The sequence below is a fragment of the Passer domesticus genome, chromosome 1 (genome assembly GCF_036417665.1).
Source record: "Passer domesticus isolate bPasDom1 chromosome 1, bPasDom1.hap1, whole genome shotgun sequence".
In the NCBI taxonomy this organism is placed as follows: Eukaryota; Metazoa; Chordata; class Aves; order Passeriformes; family Passeridae; genus Passer; species Passer domesticus.
Genome location: NC_087474.1, coordinates 2036997 through 2061402, shown reverse-complemented (window position 1 = coordinate 2061402; position 24406 = coordinate 2036997). Strand labels below are relative to the sequence as shown.

Genomic DNA, 24406 nt, shown 5'->3' with positions numbered 1-24406 from the left:
GGTCTGACCCTGCTTGGGTGCACGAGGATTTGCTGAACACAAACAGAGGATGTTTAACAAGGCCAGAGTGCTGCTTTTTCCCCATAAGAATAAGAAATACACTCAGCAAAAGTAATAATTCAAAGCAAATTCTAATTAAAATCAGAGCGTGAGCGAAGAAGTCGGAAGTTAAGACATTCCAAATAGGAGGATGGGGAAGCAACCAGGAGAAGGAAAAGTTGATTTCCAGTTCATTGTGTTCATGCATTCAAAATTAGCACCTTTTCCAAGGGAAATGATGAAGTCCCCATCCCTGGAAGTGTTAAGAACGTGTGGAAATGGCATTGAGGACATGGTTTAATAGTGAAGACAGTGGGGCTGGGTTTGCTTGGTGACCTCAAAGGTCTTTGCCAACCTTAATGATTCTATTTGATTAATTATATTTTTTTTAATAATATCAAGTGTTTCTTAAAACCCACATAGCTCTCAAGATTTAACTCAAGTGCTCTGTTACGGATTAAAAGCTGCCTGGTATGCAAAGAATTCCACTGTATGGTAAAGTCTTTTTGGTTATGCTGCAGAGGTGGATTTAAAACAATCTGGAAGGGAAACTAAAAGTTTTGCTGCAATCCAGATTTAATTTTTAAATCTGTAGAATGTGTTTTGAAAGAATATTGTTACCTGAAAATCTGCTGAGTTCAGAATAAAATTTATTCTCCTCAATCCAGAGGATTTATATAAGTGTAAGTGAGCACATTTCACAGAGAACAGAGACATGGAGAGTTCTAGATACATTTAATATCATTGGTGATTTGTTTTATGCCTTTTAATATGCCTCCTATTAGTAATAAATCAGGTTTCTAAGACTAATGTACATTTTCATCCTCTCCTCCTATGAATTTTTTCACAACTTTATACCAACTCTTAATGGACTTTGCTCTCACCCATTTGCACAAGACAACATTCATCTTGTGTTGGAGGGAAAATTAATGAGATTTAATGAAAAGTGTGGAAATAAACTTAAAAACCATTGCTTTATTATGTTGAGGAGCTTCAGTGTGGGACTAGGAAATGCTCACCTTTCACTTAGAAAGCTTCCCTTACAGGCAGGAGGCTGGAAAATCTCTGAAAGCTTGTTCTGTGTAATTTGAACGTGTCCTGTGGCTTGTCTGAAACCATCTGGGCTCTGTGTTGACATTTGGCCAGGTGCTGAGCTTGGAATTTGTCTGAAGGAGCCAAAACATTTTAAATACAATTTCCACACTGCAGACACACAAACACACCTCTGTTGTGGTTATGGGGCCTAAGGTTTAAGACCCTCCTTCAAACAAGAAAATAAAATATATAAATCAAGGATTTGTGAAATTATCCTAGTTGAGAAATTTTGCAGTGTAAAATACCACTTGGTAGAATATGCTTCTCACTCAGCTCAATTAGCTTTTATAAAAACATTAATTTTGGATGGTTTTTAGCTGTAACAGAGAAAGCAAGAAGTTACAAACAGTTTGACTTGAGTTACACAGCGTTTTCCTCATGTGAATTTCATGATTATTTCCATTTTGAGTAACCTTTAACGTATCCTTCACTTACAAGAAATACAATCCTGTAAAAGACCAGTGTGTTTTCTTATCTGTAACAATTCTTTGACATGACGAAATTTTAAATTTGAATTTCAAACTGCAGCTTTGGGGCATTTAAATCTTTTTTTCTCCTTGCAGATCCTACGGCTCCGACAGCGACAGCGATCGCAGCTACTCCAACAACAGGAGCCCCAGTGAGAGCAGCAGATACAGCTGAGAACGTTCCTTTGAGGATGGAAACTCTGTTCCAGAATTTTTTCAGTGTTATATTCAAAAAAACTCTTCTGACAGTGTCACAAGTGAAGGTTGTTTGCTGAATTAGCTGAAACTTTCCCATTTAACAGTGAACTCAACTCTGCTTTCAGAGAGAAGGACTGAGCTCAACAGCTGATGTTATTTTTTATTTTTTTTATGTCAAATGCAACTTTTACAAAATGATAATAAAAAAACCCCAGTTTGGTTTCCTTGAATCAGCTTTTCCAAGCCATGTATTACACTTAGGTGAATTGCTGCTGCCACTTTTTGGGTGCAGCAGTCAGGACTGTCTTCAAGTCTGTTTATAAACACCTTAGCAAAGATGTGCTAGCAACTATTAAACTGTGAAGTCAATTTCTTAAAAAGGCTGCCATTTCTAGTTGATAAAAATTGCTTTTTTATTGCTGGAAGCTGTTTCCATTCTGTCTTGATTGTTGATTATTGCATTCTATAGAGGAGATAGGTGAGGAAAACAAAGCCTGCCACTCTGTCTTAATCCCTCCTGAACTGTGGTGTTCTGGAATTCTGCTGGAAAAGGTGAGCTGATGCCCGGTGTGGATTGTCAAACTGACAAGCAGCGAGCAGAAGTGTGATGAATGAGTTTGGAGCTTAATATCCAACTTGTCTAAACTTTTTATGTTTAAAAGAGGAATTTTGTGATAAACAGCAATGTCCTTCGGAGACTAAAAATGTGTTTCCAAACACTTCCTGACTTTGATTTCAGTTCCTATTACAGTGCTTGGCATCCTTCAATACATTTTGAGTGTTGTAAACCATGAGTGTATCCAAACCATGAGTTTGTCCAAAGCACTCTTTCAAACACTGACATGATGATAATTTTTTGAGAAAACCAGCCATAAAGGTTCCTTTATAAAAGTTCTGTATCCCATTCACCACAGGGAATATCAGATACTGACATTGCAGATATTGAACTATATCTTGTTAAAGCAGGACTTGAAAAATACTGGGGTGCCTCATAAAAAACATGAACAATACCTTCAAAGTAAAGTTTAGTACCAAAAATTACTCTTTAAGTTACAGGCAAATGGCTTGCAAAAAATAAATAGAGTCAAGCTGAAGATCATTGAGTAATTCTTGCAATATTCTGGTTCAGTTGATTTAAAATAATCTGTAAAGTTTTTGGGGGGTTTAGAAAGTTATGTACTGAGAACCAGATTTTTTTAGTGGTATAATGTAACCTGAAAATTTGGGTCTGTGGTGACAAAACCAGTGTGGTTTGATTAGAGCTAATGAGCACTGTTGTACCACAACAGTTCCCATTACTGACTCTCTGTAATTTCTGGAGATGCTTTCATTTGCTCGTTTTCAAATACTGGAAATTAGTTTTCTTCATCTCATCAGGACCCAGTAGCTTTGACAATTAAAAGTGGTAATTTCTCACCGAGGCATCAATTCCTTCTCTCTTTGATTGAATTAAGCTCCCCAAAATTTGATGGGTTTTTTTGGTACACTTATGAAAAGCAAGTTCAAAGGGAGATGGTGATTTCTGTCCAGCCACAGCACATTCCTGAAATTGAATTGGCCATGGAGGTTTTTCACTTTTCTGGAAGTACCCAAAACTCTGCTCTTACCACTTTCCTGCACTTAAGAGTTTAGTGATAAAGTGTTTGCACACAACCTTTCCACCTTTTGGTCAACTTCTGATGCTTTTTAGCATTAAATATATTCAATACCCAAGTCAGGATGCATTTACAAACATGTTTCTAACAGCAGCAGCCATCTCAGAGTCCTCAACAAATATTTCAGTGATATTTGTTGTGGTTTCATCATTTTCAGTACAACTGTAACTTGTTTTTTTTCCTTACTAAGAAAATAAAATTAGAGGGTTCATGGTATTACAAAATATACAAATATAACCATTACTATTCAATACCTATTAGTGAAAATATTGCTCCAGGATCAGATTTTTATAGTATTTCAGATCTGATTTGATTTTTAAGGCCAGGAAAAGGTAATAGAAATTGGTCAAACAGTTCCTGTAGTTATCAAAAATTACTGCACTGTCACTAAAATCTTTCATATCTTTAGTCAAATGGTTTATAAAGAAATTCCATCAGGTAGAGAATGGTTGGGGAGAGGATGAGGGAAGGGTTGGGGGTATTTTTACTTAGTGAAGTCTGTTAAAATGTGCTTCAGATGGAAAATGTCCCCCTGAGCTGGTTTTCTAACGCTGCTCTATGTTTTTGCAATTTTGTTATTCCAAAGTAGTTGCTGTTTGTAAAATAAACTTTTGTACATATCTGCATATGCTGTTTTCTCTCTGCATCTGGAAAAATTTGTGGTGCTGCTTGAAGGAAACAGGCAGGAAAATTAAAAATACCCTTTCAGAATCCACATTTGTCCCTTGCAAGACTCAGACACAAATTTGCTTTTCCTTTTCTTGACCTACATAGGAGAACCATTCCTCAGCAGGACTCTGGGTTTACATAATAGTCATTGGAGGAACAAATATTTTGAAATTTCCAAGTGATTTGAGGTCTTACCATTTCCTCTAGATCTATAAAAGGTTTCTCTCTTTGGTGAAAAGAAACACTTAACAGATCTCCACGGAAATCTGGGAATGGGCTGAGCTAATCCCCTCTGCTAAATCTCCTTTCCCAAATACACATTCCCAGCTCATTTCCTCAGCATATTGGGAATGTGCTATTAGCCCAGGGCAGCACATGTGGTGGCTTGCACACTGATCCATTAGGCTTTCAGACCTTCTGTTCCACAGAAACTGGATTTCAGTGGAAATACTGCCTTGGGCATGAGGTGAGGAGGATGAGGGGAGGTGGTTCCTTGGTGTTTGCAGAGGTTTTCAGTGTGACATGGATAACCTGGCACTGCCTGACCTTGGAGGGGGAGTGGTACCACCACAGAGCAGATAAAACAGTGTTGGACAAGCTCCTGTGTTCCAGGGCAGCACAAACCAGCTTGTCATGGAATGACTTGGTTGGAAGGGACCTTAAAAGGGACCTTAAAGCCCATCCAGTGCCACCCCTGCCATGGCAGGGACACCTTCCACTGTCCCAGGCCGCTCCAAGCCCTGTCCAACCTGGCCTTGGGCACTGCCAGGGATCCAGGGGCAGCCACAGATTCTCTAGAGACCTGTGCCATTGCAGAGAAAATTTGGAATTTCTTCCCATTGTCTCGTCTAACCCTGTCCTCTTTCAGTTTGAAGCCATTTTGTGTCCTGTCCCTGCTCTCCTGGAGCCCCTTCAGGCCCTGCAAGGGGCTCTGAGCTCTCCATGGAGCCTTCTTCTCTCCAGGTGAGCATTCCCAGCCTGGCTCCAGCCCTTGGAACATCCCCATGGCCTCCTCTGGACTCACTCCTGCAGCTCCAGGTCTCTCCTGTATGGTGACCCCAGAGCTGGACACAGCACTGCAGGGTGGGGTGAAGGGGCAGGATCCCCTCCCCAGCAGGGTGTTAGAGGTAGTCACCCATCTTTCTTTCAAGAACACAATGTTTTTGAGGCTTCCAGAGCTGTGTTCCCTGCAGGAGTCAATCCTGGGGATCCCAGGGCTGCTCTCAGGTGCTGCGGCTGTGGAGGTCACGCTGTCACCTTGAGCTGGCTGTGGAGGCAGGGCTGGAGCAGTGCTGGGTAAAAATAGAGTGGTGACACCCAGGCATGGACTGCTCAGGATTGAAACAGGTCTGGAATCCTGCAGTGAAGTGCAACTAGTGCTCAATTAGGAGTGGTTTCATCAACAATTTTAAAAAAAGGTTCTAAGCAAGGTTTGGTGTGCAGGTCTGGGGTTGTTTTGGGAATGGGTTATCCACAGGATGTTGTGGAGTGGCTCTGTCTCCAGTTGCAGGTGAGTGCCTTGTCTCAAATAAGACAACATTAAATGAACCATCTGCCTCTCCAACAACTACTTATAAATCACAGATGTACAAAGCCACAGCATAAACACACTTACCCTGCACTCTCTCTGTGCCAAGAGATTCCCTTCCCACTCCATCACTTCCAAACAAGGGCTATTTGTCCTTGAACTCGAGGGGAAGGAGCATTCCCAGTGCTCTTCCCGAGGATCCCTGGGTCTGTGGCAGTGGATTAAATTTCTGTTCTGGCTTTGTGTGGTTCCTGACGATCCCGCTCAGAGCAGAGCACCGTGTTTGGATGACCTTGGGCTGCACCCTGGAATCCCATCTGCTGTCATTCCCAAATGGAACACTGCCTGGGATTTAAATCAGGAGGAGATCAAGCTCTGCATGCCCCAGCCCTGCTTCACATCCATGTAAATAATTATTTTTTACGTGGTGGTGAAACAGAAATGATTTTCCACCTGGTACATTGAAACTGCTTACAAATCATCTGAACAATTAAAGGGACCCAGGCCTGAATTTCATCATATCCATGTAATCCCTGGGAAAAGGTTGAGTGGATCCCTGGGATTGCATGAGTGAAATCAGAGGGCCTGTGGCAGGTTTGGGGAGGGTTTGTAGTGAAGGTAATAAATTTTTGTGTGGTGGATGCACAAAGAAGGGATTTGCATTAATTTGGGATTTACTGATGTTTCTGCTGTATATCTGTCTGTGGCATTGTGTGTTTTTGCAAGTTTTATTGTTGTTTCTATTACAAAAGATAACTACTCTCTGTCAGAGAAATTGTTTGATCCTCATTTCATCCCCTCAGAATTGTTTCCCCCTAAACTGTTTACTCCATACTTTTCACACCACTTGCCTGTCCCTCAAGTGACAGTCCCCCTGTCCCTCCCCTCATGTCCTTAAGTATCCATGTCAATCCCAGCTGTGCTGCCCACCTTCCCTGTCAGTCACTATAACCACCCCTATCTTCTTTGAGAAAGTTCTGTGCCAATTGTCCCCTGTTTAGCAGATTATTTGTCTCTGGGGCTTCTTCCCTCCTCTGTGTGGTCCCTGTTGGTTTGCTCAGGTCCTGTACTCCTCCCCTTGCTTTTCCCTTTTGGTTGCTTTGTGTTTCCAGCCCTTCCACCCACTCCCATTACAAGAGCTGTGGAAACCCAGAGCACTGGGAATATTTCTCTGTCTGCTCTGGGGTGCCCTGACCCCCAGGGGAGCACTGACTCTGACCCTCATTCATGGAGAAAGTTTCCTGGACTTCAAGATAGACCAGAATCCACAAAAGTGTGAAATAGATTATAGAGAGCAGTGTGGGTGTGTCACCTGGGGAGAAATTTAGGGTTTGGGATTTTTAGTATGTTGTGGATGGAAGCAGGATGGAGAGCACAGGGTGCTGTCCTGGGTTTCTTCTTCATGCTGCTTCTTCCTTCTTCTTCATGGGTCTGGGTGGCATTTTGTAACTGGGCAGAAAAGCCCACACTGGGGGCTCTTTGGGATCAGTTATTGGGTTAAAAGGGAAAATAATCAGTGTCAGTTCTTAATTGGATAGTTCAGTCTTAAAAGACCTTGGAACAAGAGATTGTGGCCATTTTGTGCCTTCTGATGAAAAGCTGAGCTCACAGCAGTGAGACTGTTTTACTGATAAGAAATAATAAACACCTGAGTGTGAACATGAAATACTGCCTCAAGTGCCTTCAGTCCAGACCCAGGGAAACCAACAACTGGGACCAGCACAAGAGCTGTCTGGACCCTTTTTCCTTGGCTCTTGCTCTGGTCCAACTGAGGAATAAAACCTTCCTGGTATCCACAGGAGTGTTCTCTCTCTTGTTCCTTTATCTTGGATCCTCATAGCCCTCACATGCCAGCATCACCCACGCTGCAGCACTCAGCACTGCTCGGGCAGACTCTGAGAGTCTGGGAGTGGCCACTCTTGTGGCACCCTCCGGTCACACGAGGAATCACAGAATCACAGAATCTGAAGGTTGGAAGAGACCTTCAAGGTCATCATTGAGTCCAACCTGTTCCCTGGCACCCAGTGCCACATCCAGGCTTTGTTAAACACACCCAGGGATGGGGACTGCACCACCTCCCCGGGCAGCCATTCCAGAACTTTATCACTCTTTCTGTGAAAAACTTTTTCCTGATATCCAGTCTATGTTTCCTTTGGTGCAGCTTGATACTCTGATCTCTCATTCTGCCCGTTACTGCCTGCAGAAAGAGCCCAACCCCACCTGACCAGAGCCACCCTTCAGGAAGTTCTAGGGAGTGACAAGGTCACCAAGCTGCTAGCTGGCGTCCCATCTCTCCTGTGACTGCAGTGTGAGCCACATCTGTCCTTGCAGGAATGGGGTGCAGTCTAAGGAAAGTGATGTCTTTATCCCAGGGATTCTCTGACTTTGCACCTGGAATTCTGTGTGCACTCTTGGGCCCCTCAGCACAAGAAACACTGAGGGGCTGGAGCGTGTCCAGGGAAGGGAATGGAGCTGGGGAAGGGGCTGGAGCACCAGGAGAGGCTGAGGGAGCTGGGAAGGGGCTCAGCCTGGAGAAAAGGGGGATCAGGAGAGATCTTGTGGCTCTGCACAGCTCCTGACAGGAGGAGACAGCCAGGGGGATCAGGCTCTGCTCCCAGGGAACAGGGACAGGAGGAGAGAGAACGGCCTCAGGCTGGGCCAGGGGAGGTTTGGATTTGATACCAGAAAAAATTTCTTCATGAAAGGGTGGTAAGGCATTGGAAGAGGCTGTCCAGAGCAGTGGTGGAATCCCCATCCCTGGAAGCACTCAAAAAATGTGTGGATGTGGCACCTGGGGACAGGGTTTGTGGTGAACAGTGTTGGGGTAATGGCTGGACCTGATTTTGGAGCTCTGTTCCAACCTTAAGGATTTTGTGATTCTGGCACGGAGAGTTCTGAGCTCAACACAGCTTGTGAACACTTGCAGCTCCCACTCTGCCATTATGTCCCAGTCCTGGCCTCAGGCTGCAAAATTCCTTAATTAATTCCTGCAGACAGGAAGGGGCTGCCCTCCCTCTTGGGGTTGCTTTTTCTTCCAGCTCATGGTGCACCCTGTGAGGGAGGATGAGGAAGGTCCTTCCCTTCTCCTTGGTGCCTTGGCCACCCACTTGGGCAATATCCACATAACTTTACCCCAATGAATTTTGACAAATGAAAATGATGGCTCAGGTTTAGCTTTTATATTTTTCAGACCCTGTGCTGCTTTAGTCTGTGGGTCTGGGCTTCACATCAGGGCATGGTGAGCTCTCTGCACAGAGCAGGGAGACAAAACAATTCCTGCTCCAGCTGGGCACCAAGGACAAATGATCCAAATCTCAGCCCAAGAGCACAAACCCCGTGGGCTGCAGAGAGAAAAACCAGCAGGATGGGACTGCAGGGGCTGCAGCTGGGATTGGACACTGAACTGCAATGTGCACATGGAGCAGAGCTGAGCCCAGGGAGAGACCCCGGCAGCGCTCGTGCATTTTGGGGCCATTTGGGTTCATCTTGGGTGCAGCCCTGGCTGGGCTCTGGTGCTGCCCAAGGTGGATCCATGGAGGAGATCCTTTGAATAAATCCCTAATTTATTCTTTAGCTCTGTCCAGTCTCTGTTCTAGGTCAGCCTGCACAAGGCATCAAAAACCATGAGGAGGTATGGGAAGGTCCTCGTGAAGGGGGGAGGGTGAGGATTGCTGCACTTCCAGAAGAAACACCTGGCTCTTGGCAATGTGAGGTGAATCAACCAGCAGAGCTTTATGGGCCTTCCAAAGCAGGAGATTGGAGAAAGAATGAGAACAAACCCGTTCCATTGAGAGGGATGCATTATATCAGCATAAAAAAGATTTTAAAAAACAACTTTTTGAAGCAATGTCAATTTTATATATTATACCCCCTGTCACTTCATTTCCCTTATTCCCACTCTCTCCCCTGAAAGGACAGATCAGTCCCTGTGGTGTCCCGTGATCGAGGCTGCCATGGCAGGGTGTGGAACTGGATGATTTTTTAGGTTCCTTCCAACCCAAACCATTGTGTGATTCTGTGATGATTTTAGGGAACACATTGGAAATGTCATATTCCATGCAGACCTACAGGTCCTTCACCTCAGGCTAAACAGGAATCACCCTCAGCCCATGGGTTAGACCCTGGCCCTTACCTCTTCCTTCTTCAAAGATCAGATCTTCCCCTTGTGACAAGCAATTGTTCATTTTAAAAATGCAAAATTGTAAAAAAAAAGCCCAAGAGAGGGAGTATGTCAAGGACTCGATGTTCTCATCTGTGGGAAGCAGGGCTGGTGAGTGGGAGCCCTTGCAGAGACTTGGAGGTGCATTCTGGTTTCTCTGAGCCACCAAAGCCACTGAAAATCATCTGGGACAATTTTCTGCTCCTCAGAGCTCACAAGTTGCTGTGAAGATGTGATTGCCTTCTGGGCTTGGCAGGGTTGGTTATTGCAGAAATGAGAGCTGTCTAAGGAAAATGTGGTCAGCAGTACAGAATCTGGGAATATGAGCTCACATCATCTCAAACCCAGGCTGCCTGGTCGTGTCTCTGGTGTGATTTTTGATTTCAGGAATATAGCAATACACCTCTCTGCTATTAAACCAGGAGGGAAAACAAAGAAAAAAAAAATCTGTTTTATCAAAACTGCTCTCTGTAACAAAACCCACATACTGATGGAGAAATCCAGCTTTAGCCATGGATTTCCTGCTGACTTTCTGCAGGAAGCTGCATAGATTCCATGCTCATCTTTCATTTCCATGAATAGCTCTGAACTGACACCTTTCACAAGCAGTTTGTGCCAGAGAACATGGCAAAAATGGGCCTTTTCAGCTCTGCACAGTTTCCTCCTTTGCAGAGTCAGGATCAACTCCAGCTGTATAAATCACAGCAGTTCTTATCCAACCAGTCTACAAAAAAATTTACAGGGCTGATATTGAGCAGTTGAACTGCCAAAACCAAAATTGCCTGAACTACGCACTCTATTAAAAACAAACCCAGAAAACAAACCAAGACAAAACCCCCAACTATGTTGTTGTTGTTGTTGTTGTTGTTGTTGTTGTTGTTGTTGTTGTCTAAATTAAAGCTCCTTTTCTGTTGCATAAGCCCATCACCGCTGGTCACAGAGAGAAAGAGAGCAACCTATTTCCTTCTAAGAAAATCAGAGGATCTCATAATGGTTTGGGTTGGGAGGGACCTTAAAGTTCATCCAGTGCCACCCCTGCCATGGCAGGGACATCTTCCACTGTCCCAGGGTGCTCCAAACCCCATCCAGCCTGGCCTTGGGCACTGCCACGGATCCAGGGGCAGCCACAGCTGCTCTGGGAATTCTAGTCCAACCCCTCAGAGCCTCACAGGGAAGAATTCCTTCCCAAAATCCCATCTAACCCTACCCTCTGGCTGTGGGAATCCATTCCCCCTTGTCCTATCACACCAGGCCCCTGTAAATATTTAAATAGAAGGGAACAGACTGCCTTAAATATCTGTAAAAGCTCTAAGGCAGCAAGGTAGCTCTTGCCCAAACCTGGTCTTCTCTGTAATACATAACTCCAAGTCCTTTGATTATTTTGGGGGAGCATGAGGGGGTTTTGGAGTTTGGGTGAGTTTGTTTTGATTTCTTTTTCCAGCTTCTGTGACTGACCAACCCCTGGACTCCACCACCAGCACATGACCTCCCCAGATCCCCATGTCTGTGCAGACAACCCACTCCTGGTGAGGATCCATGGATCCACAGGGACCTGAATCACCTCTCCACGTGTCCTGCAGGCCACATTCACCTGCCCTTGTCTGTGCTTTGCTGCTTGTCCCTCAGAACAAGGAGGGCTGCTGTTGTGTTTGTGGGGTTCCCAGGCGAAAGAAGGAATGATGAATCTGACTCCATGTTCTCCGAAGGCTAATTTATTATTTTATGATCTATATTATATTAAAGAATACTAAACTAAACTTTACTAAAGACTACGGAATGGATACTTACAGAAGGGTAGAAAGATAATAATGAAAAACTCGTGACTTTCTCCAGAGCCTCAACACAGCTTGGCACTGATTGGCCATTGAGTCAAAACAACTCACATGAAACCAATGAAACAATCACCTGTGGGTAAACAATCTCCAACCACATTCCAAAGGAGCAAAACACAGGAGAAGCAAATGAGATAAGAATTATTTTCCTTTTTCTCTGAGGCTTCTCAGCTTCCCAGGAGAAAAATCCTGGGTGAAGGGATTTTTCCAGAAAATACAACTGTGACAGGCTGCCCATCCCAGGCAGGGATGTGACGCCTTTGCCACATCCCTGCTCCCCCATTCTCTCCCCAGGCCGTGCTCTGCAGCCCAGCTCCTCTTATACAAGCAGCATTTTCCCTTTGTTTCTCCTAAATTGCAGACTAATTTTTTTTTCCAGGCTAATTCTCTACTGCGTCAAGCTTGTTTTGAAGTCCCAGCCCATCCTCCAAAGCTCCTCCAGTCCCTCCCGGCTCGCTATCATTTGCAGCTGGAAGAAGCAAATTTTCTATTCATGCAAGTAATTATTAAAAAAATATTTTGAGCAGCACCAGGCCTGGGACAGATCCCCAGGGAGTCCCAGGCTGTGTATCTCCTCGCTTTCCTGGCGGATCATAAATAACTCCTGTGAGCAATGTTCCCTCCTTCCAGCACTGCTTTCCTCCAGCTCCGCGTCATCTGTCCCTGCCATCTTCCCTCTTCCAACTGTGCTGGAGCTGCAGGGATGTGAGCTGGTGTCTTAAATTTAATTTGAGCTTCAGCTTCTGGATTTGGGTCTTACAAAACCGTGGCCGAAGGTGCCCATGGTTTGTTTTCCATACCCACCCTTGGAGCCTTGGTGTTTCTAAACCCCGCTGTAAATTTAGCCTTGAAAAGCTGAACTTTCTACCCTGAGACACCTCTTTGAGGCCTTCACTTCACCCCTGCATTCTTAGGATCATATAATTAGGGAAAACCTTGTGTTGGAAGGGACCCTAAAAGTTCATCCACTCCTACCCCCCTGCCATGGGCAGGGAACCTTCTCTGCTGAAGGTTTCAGCACAAATACCAGCAGTTAATGGGGATTTTGGGCACTAATATAAATCAGATTATTTCTGTGTGATCTTCATCCTGTATTTGTTGTTTGGTTTTTTTGTTGGTGTTTTGTTTTTGGGGTTTTTTTGAGTGTTGTGTGTGTGGTTTGTTTTTCTGGGTGTTTTTGTGTGGGTTTTGGGTTTTTTCTTCTGGTTGGTTGGGTTGGGTTTTTTGGTTTGTTTTTTTTTTTTAATCATTATATAACATGGCTTAGGCAGGGGAGGAAAACTCACTGAATATTTCCTGTATGTGAATATTTCCAGAGTAAGGTGGCTTCTTGTTTTTCACGTTACCAATTTCACAGAATCCCACAATGTTTTGGGTGGGAAGGAACCTTAAAGATCATCCCATTCCAACCTCCCTTCAACCTTCCACTATCCAAGGGTGCTCCAACCTGGCCCTGGACACTTCCAGGGATCCAGGGGCTATCACAGTTTCTCTGGATGCTCCTGTTTTGATGGATCCTGTGGATTTCAGGGACCTAAAAGCCAGAGGGCAGAGAAGGGGTGTAAGATTGATCACAAAGGGGCAATGAAATTATTGCAGTTCCTATGTATCTGCTTTGCAACTCCAGCACTTCCACAGCAGCCTTAAAAATCAGGATTATCTAAAGAGGAAAAAGTAAGAATCTGTTCTAAAAAGACAGATAAAAGGCAGGACTGATAATGGGGGGGGGGGTGAAAGATGGGTTTTCATTTTTCAGTGCTGCATCCCTGAACAGAAACTCCTATTTGGGGCAAAGTTTCCCCAACTCCCTGGAGACTCTCTTGAATATAAATGCATCTCCGGGTATTTCCTGTAATTCTTGATAATTATTTCAATCAAGGTATCAATTTATGACTTCCTGACTAATGAAAAGCTGCTCCTTGCTGCATTCTCCTTTGATATGCAAAGCTGCCTTTGAGCTGCCAGCCCCGTGCTGGGCAGACCCTGCAGATCCACACCTGGCAAGCCCAGGGGTGACACCAACGCCCTTCGGAGCTGTCACAGGAATTCCACCCTTAACTTTGCACACAGGAGCTGTCAAACCCACCTTTGCATTGGATGAGGGATGAAGTTTATAGCTCATTGAAGTTTATTGTTTATTTATTGGTGAAGCCTGAAGGTGCTGAGCAGTGATCCAAGTGATAAACCCGTGGTTTTTCCAGGAGCAAGGAGGACACCAGGCACCACAAAGCAGGGCAAGATCCCTTCCCAAGTCGGGTGTTTGGCTAAAAGAACCCACGTGGAAGTCGGTGGAGCAGCAGAAGCTCTGCACAGCCCTGGGGGTCTCTGGCAGCCCCCCAGGAGGGCACTGAGGGATGAGGATCAGGCAGATCCTGAACACGGCAATGCCAGGGGAAGCAGCAAGGGCTGGGAGCAGAAGATTTGGGAACACACACACAGACTTTACAAAGAATGCCACGTTTTACACAAATCACCCTGGTTATTTACACCTGGCCCCAGGACAGCCCTGGCCACTCCTCAGCTCTCTGCAGGCTCCAGCTCCATCTTGAGCTTTTGGCTTCCCAGGACTTGTTCATCAAAGAATTCTCTCTCTCTTTTGCTCACACGTGGTTCTTTAATGCACTTCTCTTCTGCCTTCTCATAATCAATGTCATCCACTGCAGCAATGGCACGGATGGTGGCCTCAGGTAAAAGCACATCTGAGATGAATCTGATGCCATCCCCCAGGATCTGGTGCAGGTTCTTGGTGTCCCTGTCCACCTCCTTCAGGTACCCAACCACCAGGTCCAGCTGCTCCTCATCCTCCAGGTAAATCACCACACAAGTTATGTACCAGCTGGAATTCAGGAATTTCTTCAGCCAGTGGGGTTGTTTCCCCACTTTTCAAGATGCCCAGGAGATATTCTTCAGGCCCTTTGGTCTTCACTATGAACTCCACTGGCTTCTTGTCTGGTCCTGTCAGGGAGGAGTCTGAGAAAGGCTGTCCAGCCCCTTCCTCCCCTGTGTTTGGGAATGCCATCTGCACCACGCTCTGGTATCCCTCTTTCCTCACTGGCTAGCTGATATGAGCAGCAAAATACTCCAGGAGGGACCCAGTGAAAGCATGACAGCCCACTGGGATTCAATAATCCAGGATCAGCTGGAGGCACCACTGGATTTCCCTGGAATAGTTCCATTTGGCTCATTCAGTGAGCTCCTGCTTCTCCTCACAAAGTGCTTCAGGCTCTTCAGAGACACTGAGAAACCTTTTTTCTTCTCGTTTTTGGTGCCATCTATGAAGAGCACACAGGCCTTCTGGTGCTTCCTCTTTGCTGCTTTCACCGCCGCTGGCCAGCACGGACACTGCTGCAGCTTGCACCACACCAACGTCCCTTCCTCAAAGAATCTGGGTTCTCAATGGGACAGAAAACTTGGGAAATCTTCCTCCTCTTTGGTGACCCTCCAACCCAAACCATAGGACTCTACGATCTCTATAATTTGATGATAATCTCACGTTCACTGACCTCATCACCTTCAGGATTTGCTGCCCTCCCAAAGGGTTGAAAAGCTCTCAGGAGCCTTCCCTTCTCCAGGCTGAATGATCCTGAGCTGCCATCTCACCTTGCAAAGCAGCTGCCCCATCCCAGTGGTCATTGAATTGTTTTTTCTTCTTCTCCAACACCAGCTCGCCCCCCTTGGAGATCAGGGCTGCAGAGTTATCGAAATGAGAACACATCAGGGTTTCCTGCAGCAGCAAAGTGATGCCTTCAGCATTGGATGCGTGCAGGGAAGGCTGAGAAATAACAATTTCTTGTCTCTTTTTAGCTGCCACCTTGAGCACTCCTTGGCCACACACTGAGCCAGTGATTTCTGGGGGCAGTCCAAGATCTCAGCTCGTGGTGCCAGTCCCAGCCTTGGCATAGCACAAGAGTTGTTCAAATCTTTTTTTTCTCCAGATGCTTTACTTTATCTATTCCCACATCAAAGCTTATTTGAAATTTCTTCTCAGCTTTTTCTGTTTTTAAGAGCCTTTTGGAGTTTCTTGCCCTCAGTGTGGCACTTGATGCCCTCAGAAGATCTCTCCTGCAGAAATGGAGATGTGGGGCTGCTCTTGTTCCTGCAGGTTATGGGTGAGGATGTTGAAAAACCCTGGACTCAATCTCTGCTGTACCACATTTCCATCCCAAGAAATGACCATTGAACCTCTTGCTTTCTGTTTCTTTCACCAGTTTTCAAGCAACAAAAGGACATTTCCTCCAGTTATGTGGCAACATGGTTTCTTTAATTATGAAGAGTTGTGAAGGGTTTAAAAAAAATTAAATAAATCAGTAAAATCCTGTGGTTTTCCCACCTAAATCATAGAATCCATGTGCTTTATCAGGAAAAGGTTAAATTTTACTAAATTTACTTTTGTCCAGTGCCCTGAACATCGCAGGGGTTAAATTGTTTGTGCAGGAAAGCAGTAGCCAATAATGGCTGGAGAAAGGCCTGGTGGGAGAATAAAAATATTTCTTTCCCCAAAATGTTGAAACTGCCAAGTCAAGTTGTTAATAGAGATTGTTCCTCCAACACAACAGCAGTGAGGACAACTTGGCTTGGGCTGCTTGGCTTGCCTCAGCTTGGCTTGCTCGGTGCATGCAGAGCACAGACCTTGGTTGTAAAACCTGCTCTTAAATAACTCTCAAATAAGCCCTTTTTCACCCAAAACGAAGACCTGGCAATGCTCTGCTGTAACTCATCCAAAGAGATGAGCAAAGCCAGCTCCAAAAGCAGGGTCATGGCAGCTGCTCCGTGGTCTCCTCAGCTGTAACACGTTTAGGTGACCCAGCTGTCCCTGGATCCCTGGAAGTGTCCAAGGCCAGGCTGGACAGGGCTTGGAGCAACATGGGATAGTGGAAGGTGTCCCTGCCCATGGCAGGGGTTTGGAAATGAATGATCTTTAAGGTTCCTTCCAGCCCAAATCACTCTAGAATTCCGTGAAAACATCCCCCAAGGCCCCAGTTCTAATGAGTCTTGCTGCTAACGAGTCAATGTCTGCCAAGACCAACACAGCCGGGGATGCGCAGACGCTGAAGCCACTCTGAGCCAGGCAGCGTGCAGAGACACAGCACAGCCTCACCTGGCTCCAGTTCTGGTAGCCAGGAAGTACTTCTTGAAGTCCAGCAGCTGGGCAGATATTTGGGCTGTGGTGGATGCAGCTCCAGCGTGGGCCAGGAGCCTGCCCCAGCGTGGGCTCCCCACGGGGTCACAGGGTGCTTTGAGCATCCCCCAGCTCCAGCATGGGCTCCTCCATGTCCTGCATGGATCCATGGGCTGCAGGGGCTCTCCACAGGCTGCACCATGGAATCTCAGGGGAATCACAGCTCCAGCACCTGCAGCAGCTCCTGCCCCTCCTCCTGCAGTGACCTGGGGGTCTGCAGGGCTGTTCCTCTCACATATCCTCACTCCTCTTGATGCCTTGTGCAGGCTGACCTAGAACAGAGACTGGACAGAGCTAAAGAATAAAGCAGGGATTTATTCAAAGGATCTCCTCCATGGATCCACCTTGGGCAGCACCAGAGCCCAGCCAGGGCTGCACCCAAGATGAACCCAAATGGTCCCAAAATGCACGAGTGCTGCCGGGGTCTCTCCCTGGGCTCAGCTCTGCTCCATGTGCACATTGCAGTTCATTGTCCAATCCCAGCTGCAGCCCCTGCAGTCCCATCCTGCTTGTTTTTCTCTCTGCAGCCCACGGGGTTTGTGCTCCTGGGCTGAGATTTGGATCATTTGTCCTTGGTGCCCAGCTGGAGCAGGAATTGTTTTGTCTCCCTGCTCTGTGCAGAGAGCTCACCATGCCCTGATGTGAAGCTCAGACCCACACACTAAAGCAGCACAGAACCTGAAAATATAAAAGCTAAACCTGAGGCATCACTCTGTCTGCAGCTACAGGGTTTCTTTTCCTAAATCTGTTTTCCCCAGAAGTGCTGCCCCATCTCTGATGGGTTCACTTTGGCCAGTGCTGGATCAGTCCTGGAGCTGGCTGGAATTGGCTCTGCTGGACATGAGGGAAACTTCCAGCAGCTTCTCACAGAGGCCACCCCTGTAGCCCCCCACTACCAAAACCTGGCCACCAAACTAAATTCACTTCTCCAAGCATTTTTTCCTTAATTCTTGGATCTTCTCATCGCTGTGTGCTAACTCAAAGGTTAAAACTTCCTAATACTGGTGTTACCAAACATAAAATTAAACCTGGTAATTACAAAATTGGTAGAAAAAAAGGCCTAAAATCCAATATGAGCTCCTCTGAGAATTAAAACCTGTCTGCTGCCAGATCCAGAAGATACCTGTGGGTGGATAAATTCTTGGGTGCATGAAAAATACAGAAAATACAAAATCACTGAGGTGTCTGTGAGTCAGGGTCTTACTTGCAGTGTGGATTCCCCTCCCTGCCTCAGCCAAGCAGAGGCAAAAAGTAATTCCTGGTGAAAATACCACCTGCCATGGGATGGAGTGGCTTTTGCAGCTTTGGGAGGTGGTGGTTCCATCCCAGGCAGCAGGGATGGGATTTGCAGCAGTGGATGGATGGGCTTGGCACAAACGTCGTGCTTGAGTGGAGTAACAACGTCTTCCCTGCTTGGATCTCAGCCCTTCCACGGCCCAGGGCAGGATAAACACCGGCCCAGAGCAGGATAAACACCAGCACAGCCACTGCTGGAAGGGGAACAGCTCAGGGGGCTTCACCCACCTCCCCACCCAACCCTCCTGAACTGCTCCCCACCCCACGATGGGAGGGTTTCACCTGGACCCAGCCAGCCCTGCCTGGATCATCACTTTTCTTTTTAAATGTCTCTTTTTTTTCCACCCTCCCTCCCTGGTTTGGAGGCAGAAGTGAGAACTCCAAGAGAAGAAAAAAAAAAAAAAAGGAAAAGAGCAGAGAAGAATCGGGGTCAACACGAGCAGCAGTATTTCAGTCGTCCTTTGAGAGCTTGTCTATACTCACTGTGGGTGTTCTCCTTGCAAACACTGAGCAGGAGATGTTTTCCCTTAGTAGGGCAGGATCCTGTGCTCGGCCCTCCTCGCCTGGCCATAAAAGGGCAGCGTTTTCTGCAGGACCCCCGGATCCTCCGAAAGCTGACGGGTTTTTGGGAAGGGGCCTGCCCCGCCACTGCTTGCTTTGGACCTCACAACCCTCGTGTTAGTGCTATTTTGGCTCCTTTTTTTCTTGTGCCTTTTGTTTTGTCTCTCTCCTCCTCCTGCTCCTCTCAGGAGGTTGGAGGGAGAGAGGCCAGAGAGCCTCCAGGAATGTTCTTGCTTCCCCTATTTTTTATTCTTTCTTTCTCCCTCCCTTGGCCTGATTTGATCCCTTCTTTTCCATAATCCTGCTCAGAAAACCAGCTGCTGAGTGAAAACCTCTGGCCAAGCCCAGGATATGTCCCTAACCACGTCCCCAGCCTCCATCCTGTGTCCCAAGGGAATCTTCCCTCCTGCTCTGCCCAAGCCCTGACCCGCTCAGGAAGGGGGGACACCACGGAACCTCCTCTCACCATCTCCTGGAGCACCTCTCCATGGGAATTCCAGCCCAGGGGAGATGCTCAGCAGAGCACAGCTGTAAAAGCAGGGAATCCCAGGCAGGCAGAGCCATGGTTCCACCTGGGAATTCATCACTCCAGGTCCACTTGGCTCTTCACAGAATCATTTAGGTTGGAAAAGACCCTCAAGGTCATCAAGTCCAACAATTAACTGCCAAGCACTGCCACATCCACCACCAAACTCTGTCCCCAGGTGCCCCATCTACACAAACACCTCCAGGTTCTTCTGTGGTTCCTCCCAAACCCAAAGCTCCCTGAGCTCTTAGAAAGTCTCAGCTTTCTTCTCGTCCCTTGTCCTTGATGACACTTCCCTTGGGGAAGTCTGAAACCATGGAAATGCAAGTGGAAATACCAGCTGTCAGCTAAACCAAGGAAATAGGAACCTCTCCTGGTTTCCCTAAACATTTTCCTCTGTGTTGTTGTGGCTGATCTTTCATTTATGACCCTGTGTGACCTTGCAGTTGCCATGTCATGGCCTGGGGAGAGAAAGGAAGAGGTAAAGCTACAGGAGATGTCCCTTTTGTGGCCACCACGCTGCTGGAAAGTCCCAGGGAAGTGACCCAACACTTTTGTGTCAACAACCTCCCTCCATGTACCCCTTGTTGCCAGTTTCTGCAGAACTTTGCCTTCCTGGAGAACCTGTTCCCTAACAGCAGCTGAACTGAACTCTGGACCCTCAGATCCCTCTGTGCACCCTGTTAACCTTCCCTTCATCATTTCTCACAGTCAGTGATGCTGTGCAAGCTGTGCCAGAGCCATTTCCCAGCCTTCCAGGAAGACTCCAGAACTTCCAGAACTTTGTATGAAGGCACCAAGAGCCTGGGGTTACCCTCAGCCAGAAATCCCAGCAGCTGAAGAAGCTCCAAGGAGGGATCAGTCACCCATGAACCAACCATGAGCCAACACAACAAAGCCCCCAAGCTCAGGCTGGGTGGGATCTCTCCAAACTGGGTGGGGTGGGATTTGCAGGGACCTTCAGGAGGTTCTTTCAGCAAACCCCACCTAGCCCCTGGGTGGCTGTGGCCAAGAAACCACCTGTGTTTTGTCTCTCAGGGACATTGCTGTGGTCGCTGTGCTCAAAGAAAGGGTTTCACCCAAGTGTGTCATTGCTTGTGCCCCTTCCAAGGTTTCTCCCCTTGTCTTGGTGGCCATTGCAGGAACAGCTTCTCCCTCACCAGGAGGGAAAAACTGCACCTGGCAAAGACCAGATCTCCATGTGAGAGGTGGGCTCAGCTTCTTGCAAAAAGCCAGAACCTGTTGGAGAGCCCCTCAGAGAGGGCTTTGACCACCCCTGCAGATCTTCATATTCCAGAGCCATGAGGACTCCAAGTTCTGGAGCTCCCTGGTCCCCTGAGCCACATCCATGAAAAGGTCGCAGGGATCTGGGCCCTGGAGCAGAGCTTTAATCCCTGTCTCACACCTCCAGCCTCACCCCCAGCACTGGCTGCATTTCCAGGAGCTTATGTAGTTTTTTGGAAGGGTTTCCAGGGTAGGAGAGATGTCAGACAGGCCAAACACTCATCTCACAAAAACCTTTCTGACAGGGACGATGTTCTGGTGGCACTGGCCAGGATTTTTTTTCCTGTGGAGCAGTGCAGGGTTGAGAATGAGAAAGAGCATTAAAAAAAATTAAAAAATTTAAAAAGTTCTGTAGTGAACCCGGCGCAGGCAGGACGTGGCCACGGGGACGTTATGCAAAGAGCTGCTCACATCTGGAAGAAGTTACTGAGCACAGCAACCAGGGCTGAGTCTAAACAAGTGCAGGACGTTACCACATGGATGTCTGCAGCTGGGAGTGCCTGGGGGAGCCAGAGGAGCTGGGAAGGTGGGATGAAAATCCCCAAGTTGCTGGGGATGCCCCCAGTGCCCTTCAGAGCTGCTCTGTTTTTAGGGTGGTGTGGGTCCATGTGCCATTTTGGGTGATGTCTGCAGGAGGGTTGGGGCAGGAATGGGTTGTGGAGGTGGTCACCATCCCGATGATCCAATGGGATTTTTGGGTGATCTCCCACTGTTTGGAGGAAATGGGGATCCCCCACCTGGATGGGTTTAAGGCAGGTTTGGTTCTTGGGAGCATCCTCTGGATCCTGCTGTGGTTGGGGAAACTGAGGCACACAACTCCACACCCCCTCCCCAAACTCAATAAAAAGACCACAAGACTTTTGGGGGCATAAAACCTCAATTTGAGGTGTTGTAGAGTAACACAAATTTATTTAAAATGGGATTTTTGGGGTGTTTTCCCACTGTTTAGAGAAAATGGGCATTAAACACATCCTCCTCCTGGATGTGTTTAAGGCAGGTTTGGTTCTTGGGAGCATCCTCTGCATCCTGCTGTGGTTGGGGAAACTGAGGCACACAACCTCTCACTCCTTCCCCAAGTCAAATAAAAAGACCCCAAGGCTTTTTGGGGCATAAAACCTCAGTTTGGGTTGTAGTGGTTGTCTTATTTAACAATGGGATTTTGGGGTGTTCTCCTGCTGTGTGGAGGAAATAAGGCTCCTGCACTGGGAGGGGGTTTAGGATACATTTGGTTGTAGGGAGCACCCTCTGCATCCTGCTGTGGAGGGGAAACTGAGGCACACAACCCCTCACCATCAAAGGAGCCCCTCCTGGGGCTTTTCCTGCCAAGGGAAAATGCTGGAGGTGTGGGAGCACCGTGGAATTCTGCATGGGACCACCATGAACACCCTGGAGCTGCTCCAGCTTCGCCCCCCTCGCTGCCCAGAACGAGGATTTTGGGGTACCCAGCTGCTGGCTGAGGCTGGGGGTGTTGGGGTGATAAAATCCACCCCTGGCTCGGCATCAGGGAGAGCCAAGCAGAGCTGGGGGTGAAATAATGAAGCTTTGCTTTGTTTTGGGGGGTGTTGGGGGCTGGCTGTGTCCCACAGCTCCTATCCCAGGCCCTGAGGGGTTTGGGGGATCCCTCTGCTGTAAGGAAATGTTCTTTAAACTCCATCCCAGAGTGGGATTCCCGTTTCCTCTGAACAGTAGGAGAAACACAAAATCCCCTTTTGTAATAATTAATGTTGCCGCATAATTCCTCAAATTCGGGTTTTAAACCCCAAAAAACCTTGAGGTCTTATTGCTGGGTTTGGGGAGGGGGTGCGGGGTTGTGTGCCTCAGTTTCCCCAACCACAGCAGGATGCAGAGGGTGCTCCCTATAACCAAATGTATCCTAAACCCAGTCCCAGAGGAGGATTCTCATTTCCTCTAAACAGCAGGAGAACACCCCAAAATCCCATTTTTAAATAAGCAAACTGCTACAACCCGAACTGAGGTTTTATCCCTCAAAAAGCCTTGGGTTTTTTTAATTTGTTTTGGGGAGGGGGTGAGGGGTTGTGTGCCTCAGTTTCCCCTGCCATAGCAGGATCCAGAGGATGCTCCCAGTTAATGCTCCAAATGTGCCTTAACACATCCAGGTGGGGCACCCCCATTTCATCCAAACAGTGGGAAAACACCCCAAAAATCCCATTTTACATGAATCGCTGTTACTCTACAACACCTCAAATTGAGGTTTTATGTGCCCAAAAAACCTTGGGGTGTTTTTATTGGGTTTTGGGGAGGGGTAAGGAGCTGTGTGCCTCAGTTTCCCCAACCACAGCAGGATGCAGAGGGTGCTCCCAAGAACCAAACCTGCCTTGAACACATCCAGGTGGGGCACCCCCATTTCATCCAAACAGCAGGAAAACACCCCAAAAATCCCATTTTAATCAAATGGACATTACTCTACAACACCCATAATCGAGGTTCTGTGTCCCTAAAAAACCTTGGTGTCTTTCTATTGGGTTTGGGGAGTGGGTGAGGGGCTGTGCCTCAGTTTCCCCGCCCAGCGGGATCCAGAGGGTGCTCCCATTTAATGTTCCAAATGTACCTTAAACACATGCAGGTGGGGCATCCCCATTTCATCCAAACAGTGGGAAATTACCCCAAAAATCCCATTTTAATCAAATGGACGTTACTCCACAACACCCAAAATTGCCCCCAAAAAACCTTGGTGTCTATTTATTGGGTTGGGGGAGGGGATGAGGGGCTGCGTGCCTCAGTTTCTCCAACTATTGGGATCCAGGGGATACTCCCAATTAATGCTCCAAACCTGCCTTACCAGGTGGGGCAAACCCCATTTCATCCAAACAGCATGAAAACACCCCAAAAATCCCATTTTAATCAAATGGACTTTACTCCACAACACCCAAAATTGAGGTTTTATGCCCCCAAAAGTCTTGTGGTCTTTTTGTTGGGGTTTGGGGAGGGGGCAAGGGGCTGCGTGCCTCAGTTTCCCCTCCACAGCAGGATCCAGAGGATGCTCCCATTTAATGCTCCAAATGTGCCTTAAACACATCCAGGTGGGGCATCCCCATTTCATCCAAACAGCGTGAAAACACCCCCAAATTCCCATTTTAATCAAATGGACGTTACTCCACAACACCCAAAATTGACCCCCAAAAAACCTTGGTGTCTTTCTGTTGGGGTTTGGGGAGGGGGCGAGGGGCTGTGTGCCTCAGTTTCCCCAACCATAGCAGGATTCAGAGGATACTCCCATTTAATGCTCCAAATGTGCCTTAAACACATCCAGGTGGGGCATCCCCATTTCATCCAAACAGTGGGAAATCACCCTAAAAATCCCATTTTAAATAAATTGTTGTTACTCCACCATAGCTCAAATTGAGGTTTTATGTCCCCAGAAAAACCTTGGGGTCTTTTTTTTTTGGGCTTTTTGGGGAGGGGTAAGGAACTGTGTGCCTCAGTTTCCCCTCCACAGCAGAATGCAGAGGGTTCTCCCAAGAACCAAACCTGCCTTAAACACATCCAGGTGGGGCATCCCCATTTCATCCAAACAGTGGGAAAACACCCCAAAAGTCCCATTAAAACTAAATAGCTGTTACTCCACAACACCCATAATCGAGCTTTTTATGACCCCTAAAAATCCTTGGTGTCTTTCTGTTGGGTTTAGGGAGGGGGTGAGGAGCTGTGGGCCTCAGTTTCCCCAACCACAGCAGGATCCAGAGGATGCTCCCAAGAACCAAACCTGCCTTAAACACATCCAGGTGGGGCATCCCCATTTCATCCAAACAGCGTGAAAACACCCCCAAATTCCCATTTTAATCAAATGGACGTTACTCCACAACACCCAACATTGCCCCCCAAAAAACCTTGGTGTCTTTCTGTTGGGGTTTGGGGAGGGGGCGAGGGGGTGTGTGCCTCAGTTTCCCGCAACCATAG

At 47.1% G+C, this 24406-nt stretch overlaps 1 protein-coding gene and 1 pseudogene across 10 annotated transcripts in view; one reads left to right on the top strand and one right to left on the bottom strand.

Annotated features, from left to right (window-relative positions):
• Positions 1 to 2893, top strand: part of NKTR (natural killer cell triggering receptor) — a 37049-nt gene extending 34156 nt beyond the window's left edge. For all 10 annotated transcript variants that reach the window (XM_064418297.1, XM_064418671.1, XM_064418604.1 and 7 more), the window contains one exon: positions 1698 to 2893. In XM_064418297.1, the coding sequence (XP_064274367.1) occupies positions 1698 to 1776 (79 nt within the window). In that variant the 3' untranslated portion in view covers positions 1777 to 2893. The remainder of the gene's footprint in view (positions 1 to 1697) is intronic.
• Positions 2894 to 13793: 10900 nt separating this feature from the next.
• On the bottom strand, positions 13794 to 16886 carry LOC135286694 (PWWP domain-containing DNA repair factor 3A-like; annotated as a pseudogene).
• Positions 16887 to 24406: the final 7520 nt, after the last annotated feature.